At 40.8% G+C, this 24,169-nt stretch overlaps 1 protein-coding gene across 4 annotated transcripts in view; it reads right to left on the bottom strand.

Moving 5' to 3' along the window:
* PDE7B (phosphodiesterase 7B) overlaps positions 1–24,169 on the bottom strand; it is a 281,977-nt gene that overhangs the window by 56,115 nt on the left and 201,693 nt on the right. For 3 of the 4 annotated variants that reach the window (XM_048844464.2, XM_048844465.2, XM_048844463.2), the window contains one exon: positions 3,152–3,235. The exons of the other annotated variant lie outside the window; for it this stretch is intronic. In XM_048844464.2, coding sequence (XP_048700421.1) covers positions 3,152–3,235 — 84 coding nt within the window. The remainder of the gene's footprint in view (positions 1–3,151; positions 3,236–24,169) is intronic. 4 annotated transcript variants of the gene reach the window in all.

Genomic DNA, 24,169 nt, shown 5'->3' with positions numbered 1-24,169 from the left:
CTGAGCTCCTTATTCCTTGAGCCATCGCAGCAATGCTGTTCTCTGTGGTGACCCCCTCCCTTGGTGCATGCTGGACCTTCCTGGACTGGAAGAGTGAATCATCAGGATTTAGTTGAAGGACCCCCACCCTGGCAAGAAAACCTACCTTCAACAGAAAAGTTCAAAAAGACAATTTGAAAAGGTTTTTTTTTTTTTTTTTGGGGGGGGGGGGAGGGCAGGAGAGTTTCATGGGACTACTAAATAAAGAAATAAAATTGAAAACAAAAATGAAATACTTCAGGCAGAGTCAAATGTGAACGTTTATTCACTTCTGTCACTGCATGAATGAAAGCTGGGACAATGGAATTTGCTCAGCAGCTGGTGTTCTTGTAAACTGGTTTATAACCAAGGCCAGGTGAACTGGGTCTGATTAAACAAGTTTCAGCTGAGAATTCTGAGAAATAAGTTTGGGGCTCTGTGACGTTATTGACATAATCTGGGACTGTATAGATCATCATTGCAATCAAGGTCCTGTAGTGGCACCAAATCTTATGTAAAGGGGGTCAAATGAGGTGTCTAAGACAAGGTTATGGTTTGCTGATTATGATTATGCTGTCTATATGTGTGTATCATTTTGTAGTTGAAGTTATGAATATTGGCTCTATACTGTCTGTATTTCAAATTTATGCTATGCTTCTGGGTGACACCCCAGACAAGTTGGTGTCAGCTCTGCCTAGCCTGCTTGATGGCCCATTAAGGACCATCAGTTATACAACTGACCCATTGAGAGAAGGCAGACACGCCTTGCGCCTCAGCAAGGCATGCAGGGACATGCTTATGGACAGAACTCTGAGGTTTTTCCAGGCCATGTGATGGACAGCTTCTCTTTGGGACAAAGAAAGAAAGATCACATGGCAAGAGAATATAAAAAGCTGCTGCAGGTCCTCCATCTGGTCTTCAATCCGGCTTCTTACCTCTGGAGGGACTTTGCTACACTGAAGCTCTGAACAAAGGACTGAATGACCCACCCCACCTGTGGATGTACTCCAGAGACTTGATTTGAACCTGCAGTTTATTCTATCACTGCTACAAGCCTGAACAAAGAACTTTGCCATTACTGTATGTAATTGATTCCATTTAACCAATTCTAGCTCTCATCTATATTTCTTTCCTTTTATGAATAAACCTTTAGATTTTAGATTCTAAAGGATTGGCAACAGTGTGATTTGTGGGTAAGATCTGATTTGTATATTGACCTGGGTCTGGGGCTTGATCCTTTGGGATCGAGAGAACCTTTTTTCTTTTACTGGGGTACTGGTTTTCATAACCATTTATCCCCATAATGAGTGGCACTGGTGGAGATACTGGGAAACTGGAGTTTCTAAGAGAATTGCTTGTGTTACTTGTGGTTAGCCAGTGCGGCGAGACCAAAGTCTGCTCTGTTTGGCTGATTTGGTTTGCCTTAGAGGTGGAAAAACCCCAGCCTTGGGCTGTAACTGCCCTGCTTTAAGCAGTTTGTCCTGAAATGGCACTCTTAGTTGGGTCCCGCCAGAACCAGCATCGTTACAGACTCTTGAACATACTTTTCAAAAAAATGTAAGTACCTCTCCCTCCCTCCCAAGTGCCCTTTTTTACCCCTATTTTTTGCTCTTCCTTGCCTTGTGAGTACAGCTAAGTTTCTAACTCATTCCTACAGCTGGATTTCTAACTCTGTCTGTTCTTTCCCAGTACTTTGCTACTCCCCAGACCTGATTCAAGTTCTCTTCCACTACAGAGCCCATCTCTTTAATGATATTGCAAGGGTCTCATATCCTCTGGTTGGTCTGGGCAACTTTCTGGATTTGTCTCATCTCCTATGTCTCCCTAGCTCAGAGTTACACCCAACATTCTGATGGACTTCTGACCTCAGCACTACCTCTAGTCTACAAGATTTGGCAGCAGTTGGTCTGAGCTAACTGTGGAGGCAGCAGAAAATAGATAATGATTCCAAAACTAAAATCTTTACCAGACTGTAGCAGCATTGCCAGCTTCCATAAGTGCCAGCACATCAGAGGTCTGAGTTTTCCCCTCTTCCTACTTCCCTTCTTCTCTTCCTGAACTTGTTCCAGGCCCACCTATTTTCAACCCTCCCATTCCTCAGATCCTAGGAGTTCTGGGAAGCAGTTAAGCAAACAGGGTTTAAAGTTTAGTTTTGATAAGTGCTTTTTAATGAAAAATGTAATCACCAGAAGATTAAAACTTAAATCACTAAGCCACTGTTGGAGATCGAGTCTATTCTGATGAAGGCTGTTAACAAGTGTTGTTTCAAAAGGTAAAATTCAAATGACCTGTGCTATACATAAGATTTATGCCAAGCCCTGCTTGTGTCTGAATGTCAGAGTCGTGTTGTATTCTGTTTGAATACAAAGACCAAAGAATTGTGAGTGAAATTTGTATCTTTATTCATCTTTGCACACTGGGTAACTGGGGTGAAATAACTGGGCATTTCCCAGGAATATCTCTAAAGGAGAGAAGACAGAAAAAGCACTCTTGTAGTTTGGATAAATGGAGAGAGGTCAGGTGAAAAAGAACAGGGGCTTTTTTTAGCTGTGTCCTTCATTATTCACAACAATGCTAGATTAATAACTTTAATAAAAATGAAGTTATAGCTATTTTTTGACAGATACTCACTATAGGCCTGATCTAAAATCCAAGTCAATGGGAAGACTCCATTGGGTTTTGCACGGGGCTCTGACTGTTCGCAAAATTAATGTCACTGTAACCCACTGCTCAGTGTATGTTATGCTTCCCCAAAACCAGAAAGGGTGAGAGGCTGTTAAAGCTCTCAGATGGTCAGTCTGGATCTTTAGGTGCTTTTAACTCTGGAAGTCCCCAGTTCAATCCCTGGGGTTGGCCACGATGGCAGCTGTCACACCACTATTAAAGTGCGAATTTATCTGACCAACGGTAAGCAGTATGGACAGTGGTCATTAGTCAAAACATTTCATGCTCAAACTGGGTGGGAACAACAGTATTATGGTACATTCCCCATTGAGCGAACGAGGAAAGTCGGTCATTGAATGTGGTGCAATGATCCTTGGGTCATAGACTTTTAATAACTATTTTGGTTTTTAAATTTCCTTTACAAATCCATTCCCAGTGGGAATTTAGTTGAGGGAGGGGTTGCACTTACTGTTGAGAAGACGGAAGTCTATGAACGGATAGGAACCACGGCGCTCAGAAAGAACCCCTGTCTGACCTCTCACCCGTGCATCTCCTGCAAAACACAACCCCCCACAGATGTTAGAAGGGGTGTCCACCCTTTTGTCTTGTGTAATATTAGCCAACCAAATTGATAGCATCACAATCCTCTGTCAGGAAAGCCACGCTTCAAATACCATTTCACATGGCTTCCTCGTAGAGCTAGGTAGTGCAGTACAACTCAATCCTCTGATATGATTGGAATATAGCAGAAAAGATGTAGCCATCCTACTGAACAGCTGCTTATCCAGTGAATAGACTCACATCACTTCAGGAGCATTGCAGAAATCTAGTTTCTTATCCCAGCTATACCAATAGGCTTATAATTGTTATTTCACTGCTGACAGGGTGCTCAGTGTTGTACATGACTCACAGAACAGAGTGTGCTGCCTTAAAGACTTTACAGTCTAAACTACACAGACACAGGGAGACAGATGCTGCCACCTTTACCAGGATTACCAACCCCCTATGTTCAAAAATCATTCATCAGCCCTCCAAATATAATGAAACTGGTTTAAAAATCATGATATTAAAAAAAATGATTCTTTTCCTTTCCCTTTGTGTTTTTGAGCCTTTAGGGTGCACTCAGGTGATGTTTTCAAGCTTTTCTCTGCAACAATGAAAGTTCGAAATGTTCATTTAAAAAAAGTAAGCTGTCATTCTCAAAAAAAAAAAAATAGAATGACTCCAGGAGCTGAGGCTTTAAGAAAAAAAACTAAATACCATCAGGTTTGGAATAAGATAGTGAGACTAGGCAACACTGCTTTATTCACATTGACAAGTAACTTATTATTTCCTCAAGCTGCACCACTGAAATTAATGAGACTACTTGAAAAGTAAAGTACCATTAAGGTTAGGTAGGAGTGGCCAAATCTGTCCTGGAATTGGCAGTTGGACATAGCTAAATTCCGAGCAGTCTCCCTCTGAGTTTTTTAGTTTTCTATGAAGATTACTGAGGGCTATCAGGTAACTCTAAAAAGAATTGGCCTGCCCGCTCCTAAAGTAACTGTACTAACATATAACATTTTTTAAAATCTCTGATTGTGAAAACACTTAGTCTTTTTGATACCTGTTAATTAAGTACATGTGCATTCAGTGGAAGTGCTGAGGAGTGGTGAGAAGTCTATCAAGAAGCCAGGTGTAGGTAGCAGACATACATCCCAGCAAAAAATGTTTAATTCCCTGGGGATAAGCATTGTTTATTGCAAACTGCCAGGTTGTGGTGGTGGTGGTTTGTTTTTAACTCTTTGTCAGGCCTATCATCAATTCACTGCACCTCTACATCTAACAGCACCTGCTGAGCTAGTGATCAAATTGTGTATAGTGATGTGTCTACCTGCTGGAGATTTTGAGCATGCAGCCGTTGGAGGGGAATGGATTGGTCTGTGTTAGTCCAAATTTCATATTGCTGCCTGTGCCCCTCCAGTTCTTTAATCAGGAGTGCTAGCAGACCTGAGTTTCACATGGAGGAAGAGCAGTGATGCTGCAAAATGCATTTGCTAGCTCTCTTGTGTAAGCTTCCAGCTATTTGCCTTCAAGCTGAAAATAAAGCTAAGCAATTGTTCTTCAATTAATACAATTAGTTGGGTTTCATTGCAATCACCTTTTTGTAGCGAAAGGAAGGATCCTGTGAAAACAGGACAGGAAATTTTGACAGCTTAGAGTCAGATCACTGTTCCATCTTCATTGTGTTTCAAAGGGAAACAAACAAGGTGAGGGGAAATAAAAAGAGTTGTTTCTCGTTTATTTTTTGAGGCTGAAGACATAAGCTAGCACACAGGCATGTTCACTGTTACAAACAGAAAAAGCTGCATCTTTGTCAGACCCAAAGTCTGGCGGCAGCACTGGGCTCTCCAGGGGAGACATATCCTGAATGAATCTTCTGCCCACTTGGCATCTTACTTTGTCTCTTTTTAATAAAAAAACAAAAAACCTGTGCTAGGTAACAGGAGTGTGTGGCTTATTACATAACTGTCAGTAAGGGTGGAGATGCTGGCAGTGCAGACAACTTACAGCTGCTGCTGGAACATCAGCTGCATGACAAGAACCAAAATCTGGTTGCAGTCATGGTGTCAAGGTCCTTTCAAAGTGGGGAGATGGGACAAGAGAAGAATTAAGCAGCCGTTACTGAGCTGCTGCTGCGAATGCAGTAAATAAGCAGGAGAAACATTCCTTTTCCAAAAAGAAAAGGAGTACTTGTGGCACCTTAGAGCCTAACCAATTTATTTGAGCATGAGCTTTCGTGAGCTACAGCTCACTTCATCGGATGCATACCGTGGAAACTGCAGAAGACATTATATACACACAGAGACCATGAAACAATACCTCCTCCCACCCCACTCTCCTGCTGGTAATAATAGCTTATCTAAAGTGATCATCAAGTTGGGCCATTTCCAGCACAAATCCAGGTTTTCTCACCCTCCGTTGCATTTATTATTTAGTCTATTTAATACACGGCTCCATCTGATACTTCACGGATGACAACAATTCACAGGATGCTAAAAGTGTGCACCCGATGCAGCATTTCTACAATGGTCGTCTGAAGACTTCCAGTCTTTAAAATACTATTTTACTAAAACTTCAGGTTTTGTACTGCAGCCCATCACTATAGCATCTTGGCAGCTTCCCCTCTGCACACTGTTCTCCGCCCTCAAACGAGCACCTCCTGCCAGCTGCCAAACAGCTGTGGCTGATGGGTGCTAAGCACCCCCTATTTTTTTTTCTGGGGTTGCTTGAGCCCCGGAGCACCCATGGAGTTGGCACCCTGTGGTTTGTATTGATGTATTTATTGTTTCTTGCATACTTAGGTTTTATACTCCTTGCTTGCAGTGGTAGCATTATTCATTTTCCCAAAGGACAGCATCCCCTGGATCTCACTCCAGGGAGGCGTCACCTTGGCACCACAAGAAGGAACCCAGGATCCAACCCCTGCAAAAAGAGGGGAGCAGCCACTCCAAGTACCAGAGAGGATGCTTGAACCACACCTTGGGGGAAGGGCTACAATTGCTATCCCCACTTTATAGCAGGGGAGTGGAGGCAACAGAAATAGTCACTTGCAGAATACTGCACAGCAAATCAGTGTCAGAGTGAGAAAACTAGACCCCATTTCAGTGAGCTATCCACTGGACCACGCTGTCTCCAAGAGGATAGTAAAAAAAAAAAAAAAAAAGAATGTCTGTGTCCAAGGACATTAGCAGTAACAATAATCAATTTTTAGTGTTTGTCTTTTTAACAAAAAACATTCAGGCTTTGGCTTTTTGGACTTTCAAAGAAAAAACCTGAACCTTCCTGGAGAAGAGCCAGTGTTAAAGGGAAAAACCCTTTTCATAAACAAAGCTTGAATAAAAATGTTCAACTAGCTCTGCTTCTCAGCACAAACTCCGTTATCTGAGCCTCAATTAACCAAAAGATAGTCACACCTCCATACGCCTATGCTTTACCCTCAGAAGTCCCACAGCTGTCCCAAACCTTAACAATGGGCTAGAAATAGTTCACCAGGTTATTCAGCTATTTGAGGCTGCAGTGTATCACAGTACTGGCAACCATTTTCTTTTGTAAGGAATATTTTACTGCTGTTGCCCCTGATGATGGTCACTATATGCACACACAGAGAACATACATTATGGATGTTCATACAATATATGTTTCTATTATTCTCACACAACTCATAGTCAAAAAGTCAACATTTACCACACAGTGCTATTTAAGCAACTGTTTTGCTCTATATGTCAAGCTGGAAATCTAAGGTAGTCTAGATACCGTTGTATGGTAAATGGTGAGCACTTTCTCTGAGAGAATATAAATTCATGTGTGCATGGCTATAAAATACAAAAAGCGTGGAGAGAGGAAAGGAGTGACTGACACCAGGGGTAACTGAGCTGGAAGGCTTGTCCAAGCCCCCTTTTCATATGGAGAAATGGAGGGTTCTGACTTAGGCAACTGTCGGCAAGAGCCATCAATACGTCTCAGCCAATAGTTTTTGTGGGTAAAATGAAAGAGCTATAAACCTCAATCACTGGCATCACAGGAGCCTAACAGAAAAATATTGAACAAAAGCAGCAGAAGAGCCTTGGGAAAATAGTTCCAAGGACAACACGGGCTTGTATAAAAATATTATACCAACGTGAGCAAACAACAGACAAGAAATCATCCTTGAGAATCTTTGTCTAAAGGAAGTAGCAGATGCGACTCCACCAAATAACCTGCTTCAGTTATGGCACAACCAGGGCTTGAAAAATTTACCAGGGACTTGCTAGCTGGAGAGCTAAGTAGGCCCACTAGCTAGAGATGAATATGAAAGATTGGGAGGTAAGGGAGAGGAAGAGGAGCGACAATGAGGTCCAGAGGCAATGCTCTGGTAAGAACTTGAGTGCTTTCCCTTCCTCAGCCACTAAGAAGAGGGACAGTGTTGGGAGTTGTACTAGGCTACTTCCCCTACACCTGGCTTAGAATCTCCACCTTTTATATCATCCTCTGGCTGGGAAATTTGAGGCTTCACCTTTTGCCAGCTGCTGCAAAGAGCTTGTCTGTCTCTTCCCCCCCACCTGCAGAAACACTTACATATCATAGGAGGGGAGAAGATGTATGTGTGTTTGTCTCTGTTACTCTACCCTTACTTCTGCCTCTCTTTTAGGTGGTCCTTGGTATTTTATAATTCCAGTTCGGGCACCTCTGCTAGGGCTCAGAGCCTGCCCAAGCAGCAGAATTGTGAAACTGACATGATCTTGCATGTTTCACGGCTGCTTACAGAGTTCTGAACAGCAAGTGTGACAGGCCTGAGCCTTATCATTCTGCTGCCACTCAGCAAAGCTATGAACAGTAAAAGAGGCTGTAGAACTCTGCAGACTTAACGCACCTTTGCAGTGGTTTACATTCTGTTCACATTCTGAAGGTTTTTATTGCAACAACAAGGACTAGGAACTTCCTACTGGGGGGGGGGGGGGGATGGGTTGCAATCAGATGTATTCTGTGGATTTTATGCCTGCCTCAAAGTACCCACCCTGACCACTGTTGGAGGCAGGATGCTAAACTAGGTGACCTGGCTCAGTATGTGTTCCTAAAAATGTAGAAGTTATTTAGCCTTAGACGATAGGCATTCTGCCACCAGAGTAATGTGGAATCGCTAGCGTCACTGCTGTTGTAATCCAGTGGAGCCTGACGGGAGGATGCAAAATTTAGAAACTTTCTCACACATGAATTTAAATCTAGCAAAAATGTTCAGGTCTAAAAAAGTCTAAATGTCAAAAGCTGAAATAATAGTAATAACAACAGTTACACTGCGCTCGTAGCAACGTGTAGTGGGTTGTGTTACCATGGTAACTTTGCAGATAATGTCTTCCTGCCATAGCAAAGAATTCTAAACTGCACCCTTAAGAGAAGCCCATTATTAATTAGTTAAATGCTGCTTCTTGACATCTACTCACTTACCTTTATAAAGCCCACTGATGAAACAAATAATGTGCACAATTTTTTTTTATTTTTTAAAAACGCATAGCACTGTACATTTTTCAAAGCGATGCGCAAACAGTTCACAAACCATTCAGTTTAGGCGGTTAAATATAATTGGCCTTGTGATGATTTGGCAGACCTGTCTATGTACAATTTTTGGATTCTGTTTGATATTATGAACTCTCTATGTTTATAGCCTCATGGTGGTCTTTCCTGTATTATTGCATCATATTCGTGTTAAGGAGTGGGGGACTGGTGCCTAAATGTCTGTCTCTGAATGGGGTCATCATTAAGGATCATCAGCAACTGAATATGCCTTACCCCACAGTGGTTCTCAAACTGTGGGTTGCGACCCCCAAAGTGGGTCACAACCCCATTTTAATTAGGTTGCCAGGGCCCATGTTAGACCCACTGGGGCCCGGGGCTGAAGCTGAAGCCTGCACCCCCCGCCTGGGACTGAAGCTGAAGTCCAAGGGCTTGAGCCTGGGGCAGCAGGCCTCTGCTTCCCCTCCCCTCAACCAGAGCTGTGAGGCTCGGGCTCCGGCCCCCTTCTGCCTGGGGTAATGTAGTAATTTTTGGTGCAATGAAGTTTGAGAACTGTGGAACAATGGAGTGGCTGCAACGCAGGTAAAGTCAGTTCGCTGCAGAGGTGTAGACAATGGCAAAAACAGAGGAGGAGGCATAAAGAACCAGATTGTTTATGGTGGCTTTTAAAAAACACAGAGACAAGGGGGGGGGGTGTAAAAAAAAAAAAAAAAAAGGAAGGAAGTTTGGGACAGGAGTGAGAGGAGACTCCATGAGCTGGAGAAGGGAGGTCCTGGAGAGGGGACCTGGAATCCTGACAGGAGACTGACCAAATCCCAAAAGAATACGCAAGAGTGGTGGTGAAACTAAGACAGGGAATTACATACAGATATTTCATATTTTGCATGGAGCTGTATATCTCTTGCACTGTCTAAAGAGTGATGGGTTTAGCAATCCCTCTGCGAGGTCTGTGTCTTACGTGTTTCAACTATCATACATCCCTGAAAGGTTAAACTATAAACCAAAGTACCCATAATGTTGGAGCTCTAGGGAGGATGTGCTTAAACTACTTAGGAGCTTTGTGGGGTTTAGGGCAGCTGGGCTGCAGGGTCCCATTCCCTAGGAATTGTACCAGATGACAGTCTATGTTCAGGAAGTATGCTTGAATCCAAAGAAAGAGACAGTGTCTGGAACCCACTCAGACCCAGGGGAGCTTAAAAGCACACTGATCCAGCATGTGGGTCCAAATACAGCAGCCCGATAAACACCCAACAAGGGAGAGCTATACCGGGCCTGTGGAACCCCCAGTTTGCATATGGAGAAGTATGTGATTTGTCCAAGACCACATCGTGTATCAGTGGCAGAACCACAGAGTAGAAATTAGGAGTTCTGGATTCTGACCTTATTCTCAGTGCATTTGGCTTCACTGCTTCTCTTACGAGCACCTTACGATTCATAGATTCCAAGGTCATATGGGACCACTGCGAACATCTAGTCCAGGGATTCTCATACTTTTTTTTGCTGGGACCTTTTTTGAAAATATTTCAGGCTGTGACGACCCCCCTCAAAAAGCGACCCCCCCATATGATGCCACCCTTACTTCTGTGCTGCTGCTGGCATCGGTGCGGCCTTCAGAGCTGGCACCCAGCGAGCAGCTGCCACTCTCATGATCCTCCCCTTTACAATAGTCTTGTTACCCCCTTTTGGGTTGGGATCCCCAGTTTGAGAAATGCTGAATTCTAGTCTGACCTCTTGTGTGACACAGAGAACAGAACTTTCCCAAAATGATTCCTAGTGCATATCTTTTAGAGAAACATCCAATCTTGATTTAAAAATTGTCAGTGATGGAAAATCTACCATGACCCTTGGTAAATTGTTCCAGTGGTTAAAACCATCACCCACATTTATATTAGGACTCAAAAATTATCAGAACTATAACTTCTTATCTTAACTGGCAATTGTCATTCATTCTGCTAATGGGTCAACTTCTACAGCTTCAGTTCAATTAAGAATCTGAGCATCTGAACCTTTATATAAACCACCCAAAACTCTTGGGCCTGATTCTACTCTCACATGGGATTATAAGGTTTCAGACTAACAGCTGTGTTAGTCTGTATTCGCAAAAAGAAAAGGAGTACTTGTGGCACCTTAGCGACTAACCAATTTATTTGAGCATAAGCTTTCGTGAGCTACAGCTCACTTCATCGGATGCATACTGGGGAAAGTGTAGAAGATCTTTTTATACACACAGAGCATGAAAAAATATCTCCTCCCACCCCACTCTCCTGCTGGTAATAGCTTATCTAAAGTGACCACTCTCCTTACAATGTGTATGATAATCAAGGTGGGCCATTTCCAGCACAAATCCAGGGTTTAACAAGAACGTCTGGGGAGGGAGGGGGTAGGAAAAAACAAGGGGAAATAAAGGTGGGTAATAAACGATGCTAATAAACGATGGTCACATAAACACCACCCTATACCGGAAACCTACTGACCGCTATTCCTACCTACATGCCTCCAGCTTTCACCCTGACCACACCACACGATCCATCGTCTACAGCCAAGCTCTGTGATACAACCACATTTGCTCCAACCCCTCAGACAGAGACAAACACCTACAAGATCTCTATCAAGCACTCTTACAACTACAATACCCACCTGTGGAAGTGAAGAAACAGATCGATAGAGCCAGAAGAGTTCCCAGAAGTCACCTACTACAGGACAGGCCTAACAAAGAAAATAACAGAACGCCACTAGCTGTCACCTTCAGCCCCCAACTAAAACCCCTCCAACGCATTATTAAGGATCTACAACCTATCCTGAAGGATGACCCAACACTCTCACAAATCTTGGGAGACAGGCCAGTCCTTGCCTACAGACAGCCCCCCAACCTGAAGCAAATACTCACCAGCAATCACATACCACACAACAGAACCACTAACCCAGGAACCTATCCTTGCAACAAAGCCCGTTGCCAACTGTGCTCACATATCTATTCAGGAGACACCATCACAGGGCCTAATAACATCAGCCACACTATCAGAGGCTCGTTCACCTGCACATCCACCAATGTGATATATGCCATCATGTGCCAGCAATGCCCCTCTGCCATGTACATTGGTCAAACTGGACAGTCTCTACGTAAAAGAATAAATGGACACAAATCAGATGTCAAGAATTATAACATTCATAAACCAGTTGGAGAACACTTCAATCTCTCTGGTCACGCGATTACAGACATGAAAGTTGCTATATTACAACAAAAAAACTTCAAATCCAGACTCCAGCGAGAAACTGTTGAATTGGAATTCATTTGCAAATTGGATACAATTAACTTAGGCTTGAATAGAGACTGGGAGTGGCTAAGTCATTATGCAAGGTAACCTATTTCCCCTTTATTTTTCCTACCCTCCCCCCTCAGATGTTCTTGTTTTTCCTGGACTTGTGGTGGAAATGGCCCACCTTGATTATCATACACATTGTAAGGAGAGTGGTCACTTTAGATAAGCTATTACCAGCAGGAGAGTGGGGTGGGAGGAGGTATTTTTTCATGCTTTGTGTGTATAAAAAGATCTTCTACACTTTCCACAGTATGCATCCGATGAAATGAGCTGTAGCTCACGAAAGCTTATGCTCAAATTAATTGGTTAGTTTCTAAGGTGCCACAAGTACTCCTTTTCTTTATGGGATTATAAATGTCCGTTGTCTATGGTACCTGGATTTTGTTGTAATTAAAAATGATCAAATCTCCATAAAAATATAATCATGTTTCTTCAACTCCCACTGCTCTTTTTCTTGGCACTGCATAGGACACGCACACAAAAGATTGCCCCCAGAGCAGATATTCCTGGCACTAGGGACCTGAAGCACATTATTTTATGGTGCTTCATGAATGAAAAAAAGCAGGAGGCGGAAGCAGCGTTCAAACACTCTACAGCTCTTTACTACTTTTCTCAAGTAACATGTAGAATCCATAGGCAAGGGATCCAAAAGGAGGAGAGCTAACTGGAACCTGGCAATGCTCCACCTCCTGTTGTAACAATTTCAGTCCCTTATGCTGATATTCTTGCGAAGGAAGTGCACATTTGGACAGGCTCCCCACAGTTATTTGTAGCTCTATGTGATGATGAAATGATGTTCTTTCATGACACTTCCATATTTCCTGGTTTTGGCTGAGCCATCACTACCTCTTTCAGAGTTCTGGTCCTTCTGCTTATCACAGACAAAATCAAAGCATGTTGACTTACCTCCTTTATATATAAGGTAAATCTACACACTTTGATAGATATCTATAGTAGCTAGTGCTGGTCAAAAATATTAAAAATACATTGAAAGTTACTGAATTTTATTTGTTTACTGAAAACTGGATTTTTGGTAAATGAAAAATGTCTATAACCATTTCAGTGACATTTTCAATAAACGTTTTGATGAGAAATGTCTCAAATTTTTGTGAATAATATTTAGGACTAGTCAGCAGTTTTTCATATTTTTTAACAAGATATTTTTTTGACCAAAAAAAAAAAAAGTTACGTTCCAAATATTCTGACCAGCTCTAACATTAACCATGCTTTCACTAATGAAGGTAAGGAAGAAATTTTCTCTGTGGCCAGGCTATTCCATAAAGGCCTTGTGTAGAGTTGCTGAAGCAGCTGGTACTGGCCACCGTTGCACAGAGGACACTAGACTAGATCGATTGCTTGTCTTGGCCCACTCTGGGCAATTCGTCTATCCAAACGTGTTTAGAGTATCAGAAACAGGTTCTTTTGGAGGCATGAGTGAAAGTTTTTGTTGTGTCTAGTTTTATCCAAAGAGTTAGTCTAGCCCTACTGCCTGTGCCCCAATAGCCATTGCTAGATATGTTAATAGATATACTCATGACTGATACTCTGGAAATACTTGCTGTTTCAAAGTGCAGCGAAATTATAGCTTAGCTTCTCTTTTTATTATTTGCTCATACTTGAGAGATGAACATGAGCTGACTCAAAGGGAAATAACTAGTTACAAATTTCACTAATTAGAATAATGTTGATAAACAAATATAATAAGGTACTTGCAGTTGGCAAAGAGTCCCATTTCCCTAGAATTTTGTCCTGCGTTTCCTTTCGGTTGAGATGGCATTCAGAACACTCATATGCCAAGTAGCAGCAGGAACAGCTGCCTTCTGGACAGACTTCCCAAGCAGATGTGTTGGCAACAGTGAGCCCATCAAGTGCTTAAGCGGCTGCCATGTGGTCTCTGATTAGCTTGTTCTCTTGAATATCAATTTATTTCTCAGCCTCTTATTCCAGAAACTGCTCAAAACTGATATTTAAAAGCAAGGAACAAACAAGATGTGCATGAAGTGTTAGGCATAGGTCAAGATCTCTCCCAATTGTAACACATGTCCTTCTCACCACACTTTCTTTACTATCATCCCTTACCATGGTATGTCTAATTTAGATCTTGGTTGCACCATCTCAACACAGTTATGAATAGGGAGAAAGTGTGGGGCCATAGCATCCCAAGGGAAGTGAGCAAGCTGCTCTCCTGTTCCCTTCTCTGTGGGTTAATATTCAGCCCCTAGTGTACATGAAGGGAGCTGGGGGAGGGCAAAGGCTTCTTGTCCCTGCCTCATCAACACCATGACCTTGCATGAAAACCAGAGGCAGTTTGGCCTTCAGATTGCAAACTCCTCTGGATAGGACATGCTCATGTTTACATGTCTATTAAGTGCCATGCATGCCTACGGAACTACATAAATAACAGCCAAAAATTCAAATTGGGGGCCTAAAGTTAGGTCTCATAATCCTTAGGCACCTAATCAAAAGTAGCCTTATTTTTCCCCACAATGTGCTCGTCACCTACAACTCTCATTGATGTCATATGCTCAACTGCCCTACTGTAAATCACCGTGGTATCACAATTAGAGCTAGGCAAAATTTTTCAGCTAAAATGTTTTTCCAGAGAAAAATGCAGATTTGGCGACATTTTTGTGAATTTTTCTTTGTTTTGCAGAATTCTTTTGGCTGGAGGGGCGGGAAGAACCATAAAGAAAAAATTACAAAAAGCATTTTTGTTCTGATATTTTCAAAATGTAACGTTTTTATTTTTTGTTTTGGCACTTCCTTCAAATGTATGTTTTAAACAATGAAAATACATTTAAAAACTACTCAAAATGAGACAAAATGTTTCATTTTGAGTTGAATGAAAGGAAAATTTTGTTTGACACAAAATGAAATGTTTTTCAACCTTATGATTCGCTAAAAATTTTGAAAAAATTCATTTTCTGTTCAACTAAAAAATATTTTTTTACCCTGATATGACCAAGAACCCAAAAAATCCAACATTCACCCAGCTGTAATCACAATGAACTTGCTAGAAAGCGTCTTTCCCCCTAGGCACCATACATACACTGACTGAGCGCTGCCTCTGGAGAACGTAATGTGGGCGTCAATATCAAAAAGTGCCCTGTGCACGATCATGAACAAAAGAAGGTTGACACTGACAGAAGAACGGGGAAGTGCTTAAAGGAGAGAGAGGCAGGAGTCGGATGAGAGAAGCCAGAGAAGGACAGAGTCAGAGATTCCTTGGAATAGAGGAAGAAGGGTTGGTGCCTTTGGAGCAATGAGACATATGAGAGAAAGTGTGCAGAAATAATGAGTGTCTGCTTGCTACAGAACTGTAAATGGACAGTAGTATGAAACAAACACATTGCTACTGTGATATTTCACCTAACAATTGCAGATAGATGTGAAGTAGAGCTCTAGAACGAAACCCCACTGACTGGGAGTTCAAACCCAGATCAGAATTCTGCAATTGAGGCCCATTTCTGGTATTAACTTTGCCAACACTCATATACTTTGTCAGTGTCAAGAATGCTATTGAAAAGAGAGAGAGAGCGAGAGAGGGAGAGGGAGAGAGATACACAAACACCCCCTAGCCTCCAGGAGAAGAGCAAGAAAGCTTTAAAGGGAAAGCACAATTATTATTGGCAGTTTAAGCCTGAACTTCACCTCCCTCTGCAACTGGGGGCTGATGTTCCCAGACCTCCAGCAATTGCTAAAGTCTTCTAGGAAAAAGAGGCAAGTTAGCATCTGATATTTCTAATATAACAAATAAGCAGAAAAAATAGGAGGGGAGAGAAGAGCAGGGAAAAAACAAACAAACAAAAAACCCCACCCTGAAACTTGCATTTTTATACGTCCTAGAAGAACAATAAAGGATATAAACGATTTTTTTATTTTGTTTTCCCTCTACATTTTACCTTTATTATAGCTCCCTACAGCAGCCAAAGAGCTCTGATTTAGATATTCATTAAATAGACCCTTATCTGTATGATCCAACTCCCCAGTTTCCTCTTCAAATAATATTTTGAAGCAGAAAGAGCGAGACTGGATTTCAATCTTTGTTTTTCACAAACCTCTGTAAATTCCAAAAGAGAATAGCTTCAGGACAGGCCTTTTTTCATGTATGTGTGAAGACAGCACATAAAAAAAGCATTTCCTGACTCACTGTACCCTTGTGCAATCCATACCAAGCAGAGAACTTTTTTTTTTTTTTTAACTTTTTTCTTTCAGAATTGCAAGTCATAATAAGGAAAAGCTGTGGGGTTATTGTTTTGAAGAAAAAAGACAATTTAGCTAGAATAAATCCTCAATAAAGCTTAAAGTTATAAGCAACAACAGCAGTTGCTGTTTTTCTAGAGACTTCCTTAACCCTCCTCTAGTATATCTAACAATTACCCATGAGATTTCTATGAGCATGCTAAAAATGAGCTGTAATGGTGGGACGCCAAATACTTATACATGGTAGTCTGGAATGAACTTCGGTTAGGTCAACCAGCTTGAATTTACAATTCTTAAGTAGAGATGTGTGAAACTCAAGAGGGTCTGAATAGAATTGGGTGGTGAATGGTTTTCCTGGTCTGTGAAAATTTGCTAGATTTAGAAAAGTTTTCCCAGCCCGTATCAGGACAAAATGTTCATGAACTGAAAATCCAAAAGAGTTTTCTATTGAGGTCAATAGAAATATTTTGTTTCAATTTTGATCATTTTTTTAAAAAAATGAAATCTATAATTAGCTTAACTTTTGAAATTAAAAGTGACTGCACTAGAAAACTAGAAATTTGAAAAGTTTGAAACTTTTTCCAAAAACATTTCAAGTTGAGAAATTTGTCAAAAAGCGATAAGTTTCAGTTTCAATGATTTGGCCTTTTCTGGTGAGAAAATATTTAATCAAAAAAATTCCTGACTAGCTCTAGTTTTGAGTTTAGAATCCTCATCTTAAAGAAGGTTCAGATATCTGGAAGTTAGGATGCTTTTCTAAAACTTATCCAAAACCTCCTGACTCTGAAAAACTGGCCTGGAAATCTTGTGTGAACAGCCTCGCTTTCATGCTATTTGGCCAGTTCTAACTGAGACTGGGAATAATTTATCCAAACACTTCAGAATTTCAAAAAAGTTTAATTTGAATTTGGTTCTAAAATCGGGTGGAAATCCAGGAGATTTCTGAGAACCAAGTCATCCTTCCTTTTACTCAATCAGTATTTTAACTTTCTCATACCACTGCAGAACCCCATCGAAAATCATCCTCAGTTTTGAAATAGACTGAAATTTTGGACCCAGATTCTAATCAAAGATGCACATTATCTCATAACTGAGACAATCTCTATTGTGCATAGCATGATCCTACTCAAGTTGAAATCTTTGAGGACAAGTGTAGCAAAATACCAGAACATAGTGCATCATGTAATTGAAATTCAAATGTTGATGTTATCTCAAGCACATGGGGGAAATATCAATTAAAGTTCTACTTTAATGCATAACATCCTCAATGGAGGATTTCCATACTCTCATCAAAAAACTTCCTACTCTGTCTCCTCTTAAGGCTTATCAGCAATCTCCCTTGGCTGGGGAGGTCTGGGTGGTTCTCTCTTTGGTCTGGCAGGGCCACTCCTCTCTCAAAGAAAGGAGTTGCAGTCTGACACAAGGAACACCTCCCTGCACAGGGACTGAAGTCTGGTCACTTGCATGGCACTTCCATTATACTTAACAACTTATACTTGGGATCTGTTACTTTAGCATAACATTTTATAGTCTCTCTCCTTGCAAAATAAGGTTAGTGAAATCCAGATTCTTTTCTTTTACATAGACCTCAGAGGTCATGCAGCAACTTGAAAGGAGGAGATATGCTACAGAAATCATAGATGCACTCCTTCTCTGCATTCTTCCTTATCTGGGGTTAAATTGGGGTGCTTCAAATTTAGGAGGGAAAAGATAGTGGATCACATTCACCACTGGCATAAATTGATGACTCCACTAAAATCATTTATTGTATTTTGGCAAGCTTTGGTTCACAATTATTTATAGGATATCACGTTTTAGCAAGGTGTCCATACCAGCTACAGGTTTAGGGATGTTGATTTGAACAAAACTTTGTTTTATTTCCAAAATTATTCACAGTTTATGCAAGGAGTAGAAGTGCTTTTCACCAGCTGGACTTTCTGAACATTGCATGGAACAAAGTTGTCGCTGTCTAAAAAATTCCAGATCTGTTGCAAACAAACCAAAGTATCTATCTGGTTTCCTTAATCGGATACCCTCCACACTAATTAGTACTGTTTGTTTACACTGTATGACCTGAGCTATTTGAAATGACTTGTCCAAATCTTTAGGGTTCTAGTTGTAGAGGAGAATATTCAAATATATATACTAATAATCTCCATACTGCCCCTTCAATCTAACTCTGACATGAAGTAAGTAATAACTTTTCTGTGGCTGTTTGTTTTGTGTTTCCTCAAAATAAATCAGCTAAACAAGCCCCTCACCCTCTCCGAGATCCTTAAAAATATTTTAGCAAAGAACTAAAAGATCCACCCACCCAGTCCTTTTTTATTCCAGTAAGAACAAACTACTTTTCAGTAGACATATCCAGTCAAATTACTATTATTTCAGAACTCAATCTGAATCCTTCCCACACTGGCAGACATCACTTTGAGCACACAAAAAATCTTCAGTTCAATTTGAAATTCCTACTGTAATATCGTGTCTATTAGTCTTTTACTGTCAATTTTCTAGATGTTTTTTGCAGTTTTGTTTTTCGTGAGTTTGATCTTCAGACATAAATTATGGTCATTTATTAGCTCCTCTATATGTTCTAATGTCCTGAAATTAGAACATACATTATTTCAGAAAATACATTACAATACCCATCCCCCTCTTCTTCTTACATTACACCCAGACTTGGCCAGCCTTGGGTTGTGCATGTTTGACTATGAAAGTGGGTTAGGGCTCAGGCACTAATGCTTTCTTCCTCCCTCTGAGTGCCTCTGTATGTTCTAATGTTCTGAAATACAGGGTCATACAATCTACTGGTGTAAATTGGTGCAGCTTTATTGGAGCCAAGCCTGTTTACACCAAAAGAGAATTTGGCCCAGTGTTACTAATTCATTCTACACTTTAATTCTAGAAGTAATTTTAAAGGATAGTGGGAAGACTAATACATACATTGACAGCTGAACATTGTTACATGATTTTAAGGATTTAAACAATCTGTCACGCTCAGCCAAGAATTGGCTTGCCTTAGCAATGCTATGCATGGAGAATCTATTGCTGTGCCTGTGGTGAACTCTATAGCCACCTACAATTAAGGATGGGTTTCTTTGTATATGGGAGATAGCACCTTATAAGGAGCAATATATTGATTTAATGAATCTTAGTCAATTCATCAAGATATCTGTGAAAACTTTCTATAAATCAAATAATTAAATGTAGGAGACAATTGAATAGCCCTAAGTTCAGTAGCATAAGCTTACTAGCATCAATTTTTCTCATTCTCTTTTTATATCTTTTTTCCTTTCTGCTATTCATCATTCCCCTTCACTGCCTTTTGGAACTGAATGTTATCATTTCAAGGTTAAAGAACAGTATGGAACTGATAGCAGATATAGGCACACTCAACGTGAATGTATATGTGTATGACAACTAATAAGCATAGAGCATAGTTCCTGATTAGGAGGAAGTCCTACTTAATCATCAATCATGGGAGCAGAAAGTGCCAGTGAGTTTGTTTTGTGATGTTCTTTTTATTGGAGATTGTCACCTACCACCTCACACTGGAACCCATATGGGGTATCATCAAACATTTACAACCCATACTTGATGGGGACCATATCCTGAAAGAAGTCTTTCCTGAACCCCCTCTTCCAGCCTTCAAACAACTGCCACCCCCACCCCTCCCCGATCAGGACACACCAACCCAATCAGCACCAGACCCGGCCAGAACAAAAGATGCAAAACCTACAGACATATCTCCACTACTATGATGATCAATACCCCCCACAACACACTTTTCAAGATTCATGTGGTGTACCTCATCCAGTGCACTAAATGCCTCAGTAATGTGGGTGAAACAAGACAATCACTATACTCTCAAATGAACTCACACAGAAAAAATGATAAAAGACAAAAACTCCTTAGCCCGTGGGTGAACACGTTTTATAAAGTGATCACTCCATATCTGACCTCTCAGTCCTCATCCTCAAAGGATTCCTGCACAACACTTTCAAAGGATGAGACTGGAAACTTAAATTTATAACTTTGCTAGACACTAAAAATCATGGACTTCATGCAAACACTGGAGTTATGGCTTATTACAATAATCTGTAACTCACTAACCCTCTTGTTTTGTCTTATGACTGCAGAGGTGTTAACAGGCCACTTCACCTTAAATGGTCCCTTATAATGTGTGTTAACTACTTATGCTAAACAATCTGTTCCACTTTGTATTTAGCTGAGACATTCTGAGTATCTGATGAAGTGAGCTGTAGCTCACGAAAGCTCATGCTCAAATAAATTGGTTAGTCTCTAAGGTGCCACAAGTACTCCTTTTCTTTTTGCGAATACAGACTAACACGGCTGTTCCTCTGAAACCTTTCTTAGACCTGAAGAAGAGCTCTGTGTAAGCTCGAAATCTGATCTCTTTCACCAGCAGAAGAGCCACCTTGTCTCTCTAATATCCTGGGACCAACTCAGCTACAGCAACACTGCAAACAACATACGGCAGTCATGCCAGGCAGCAAGGACATTTTGGCAGAACACAACATTTATCAGGGAGTCAGTCAAAGATACATTGAAAATTGATATAAAATTTGCCTTTTTTGAGGTCTGAGAAAACCCAGGCACCTTTTCACTCCCTCTCTTGCTCATTTCCTCACATCTCTTGGTGCTTCCTGGTGCTGTCAGGGCCCAGAAATGAAATTCCCTGAGAAAAGCCACTCATTACATGTCCAGCTATATCAGAGATAGGATGGGCCAGAAATCTCACGAGAGAACCTGTTTTCCAGTTTGCTGAACCACTAGGTTCAGAAAGTTCATCTCAAGAGTCTGGATACTTCTCTAAATCTTATGTGCTTATCTGTCCAGACTGCTTTGCAGGTTCTGTCTTTACTAATTACTGGCACACGTTTCACACTGAAATTTGGCTACATGTTCTCTGAGTCAATAAACATTTTTTCCTGGATGCATGATGTGCTAGGCCTTAAACAAACCGCAGGTGGCTGGCTGGTTGTGTTCCAGCTCCCAGCCCCTGTTGCTCTCTAATTATCCTCATTTTATGTATATTTTGATTTTGTAGTGTCTTTCCCACAGTCCTGCTCTATGCACCTCATTATGCTGCCAGACACAAACAAGTTCTAACCTACTATCTGAGACGTATTTCTTGTCTCATATAGTAGACAAGAGACATATTTCTTGTCTCTTGTCCACATGCTTCCCATGTCAAAAAGTAACGGAAATGTTACCAAAGAGACAAAGTCTTGAGAAATAGTTTCTCTGATCAGCACATCAGCCAAGATCCACTATACACTGTTGCAGAAAAAATCCAAATCCCTCTTCACCTCCCCCATTCAAATTACCTGACCCTGAATCATACTTTGTTACTGGAGTAACTTTGCTTGGCAGATTTGTGCTAGTAATCATGCTTGAAAAATAAATCCCAGGTTCTTTCAGTGCCTTTTGTGTCTATGTCATCTTTCAGGTAAGGTACCACTGTATGGCACTATGCCATACTTTGGCCCTCCGAATACTTCTCCATGGGTTTTGAAATGATTAGCCTGCAGTGGCCTGCTGAGCACATAATGCATGCAGGGGCTTAAGACTTTGTATAAGAATTTAAAGTGTTCAGATAGGATGATGACAAAAAATAATCTTTCTTGCTTCATAGTATTTTTAAATTTAAATAAAATCTATGGGCCAGATCTTCCGCTGATGTAAATCCATGTAGCTCCAACTCAATGGAGCTCATCAGCTGAGGATCTGACCCTATATATTTAATAAGAACAGATTTAAAATTTTTATTAAAGCTAATGTTAAAAAAAATTATATACATATTTAATTATTTTAAACCACTAACTCACCACCCCCCCCCCCCACCGTCCCCCAAGTAGCTTGAACTGAACCTCAGTATGCGGGGGAGGTAGGGGAGAAAAAAGAAAAGCTTGTACTTGCAAGATTTCCACCTTAGTTTTTCAGACTCAGGAGATTTGCCAAATTTGGGCCAGCTTCAGATAATCATCTGAACCCTTGTGGATGTTTATCCAAATCCCAGTCACCAAACCACTTGAGGTTCACTCATCACTAGATTTCCTCAGCACTCATCAGAATAAAGAGTGTTCAGAAGAATGCCAAAAGGGAAAGAAAACTCAGCACTTGATGAGACAAGTTAACCTTACTAAATAGTACAGGGTGAGATTTTCAAAGCAATCTAAAGTTCTAAAATCCCCTAGATTATTAGTTGATATTTTCTAAGCAATAAACTGGTCAAAATGTTTTCTGAGTAAGGGTTTTTTTTCATGAAAAGTGCAGATTTGATTACACTGAATTTTCCTGTGGAAAAATTGCCTTTTTTGTCAAACTTCTTGTTTTTTAGTGAGATTCTAAAATGAAAAACGTTGACAAAATTGTTTGAAATTTAAGTAAGGAAAAGTGAATAAAAACTCTCTCTCTTTTAAAACCTTTATTCACTGGAAAAAGATGGATTTTTTTTTTGAGAAAGTGAAGGGAAACGTATATAAGATGCAATCCTGCTAAGACTACTACGTGTGCTCAGCTTTACTACAGTGAGTAGTAGTTTTACTGATTTCTACTGAGTGGGATCAAAATTAAACAAAAACAATTGAAACATAGTCTGTCAAAACCTGAAAATTTTCATGTGAAAATTTGAACAAAATGAAAATCTTGTTTTTATAAAAAAATAAAGTTAATACTAGTAAACAATAATAATAAATGTATTTAATAATAAATAAGTAATGTCAACCAGCTATTTTAAATAGTACTGCTCGCCTTCAAAGCCCTTTTCAAATAGCATGGGCTAGACTGTGGCTGGAACCTTCACAGTTGCATATGCGGCAGGAACTGGAACGAAATTTCACTCTCTCCCAGTTAACTCATGCAAGGGCTGAGTACAATCTCTTCCTTTTGACGTTAATCCCATCAAATGGGGTCCACCCTATGGCCATGTCTATGCTAGCAATCTTACAGCGGCACAGCTGTACTGATACAGCTATGCTGCTGCAAGCTTGCTCGTGTCGTTGCTCTATGCCAATGGGAGAGAGCTTTCCTGTCAACATAATGAAACCACCTAAATGCGTGGTGATAGCTGTGTTGGCGGGAGAGCATCTCCTGCCCCCATAATGCTGTGCACATGAGCGCTTATGTCTGCGAAACTTATGTAGCTTGGAGCGTGTGTTTTTTTCAACCCCGGAACGACATAAGTTTTGCTGACATAAAGGGTAGTGTACAAATGGCCTATGAGTCCTCTCCCTGGAAAGTGCTCTGTTCCATGCCATATCCTCTGTCATACCAAATGCTAACATGTCTTTCTTTAGGACATCCCGCCGCTTCTTCTAGGTCAGCCTCTGTCTTTTTTCCTTCAGTCTTCATCTGTTGGAGTCTCCTACCACAAAGTTGTCAGGATTGCCCTTTAAATGACCAACACAGTCTGCACTCCCTTATTTTTTCATTTATGTTACACTGAGCATGTCTCTACTATACATATTCCTTATGTGGTCTTTCCTGTTTACGCCACTCATCCATCTCAACATTCACATATCTGTGGAAAAAGATCATTTGCTTATGTTTCCTCTTTCTTGCCCAACACTCAGAGCCATACATGAAATCTGGATGGACCGCTGTTTTACAGGCTTTCCCTTTTAATCTTATTGGTATGTTCCTGTCACATACTACACCACTTATCTCTGTGCATTTCTGCCAGACACTTACAATCCTAACTCTAATTTCATCCTCCATTTCCCCGGATTCTGGAACCCAGATACTTTGAATTTTCAGTATTGTCTGCCCATCAAGTTGCAAGGATAATTCTTCAGTGTTCACATTATTGAAATCACATACCTTATATCCTGCTTTTCCTCTGCTTATGTTAAGCCCATCTCTCTCCAACACATTTCTCCATTTATCAGATATTCTATCTTTCTGCTCACTGC

This window comes from Caretta caretta, chromosome 3, assembly GCF_965140235.1.
Source record: "Caretta caretta isolate rCarCar2 chromosome 3, rCarCar1.hap1, whole genome shotgun sequence".
Taxonomy (NCBI): domain Eukaryota; kingdom Metazoa; phylum Chordata; order Testudines; family Cheloniidae; genus Caretta; species Caretta caretta.
Note: the sequence above shows the minus strand (reverse complement) of the source record. Positions and strands in the feature narration are given on the sequence as shown.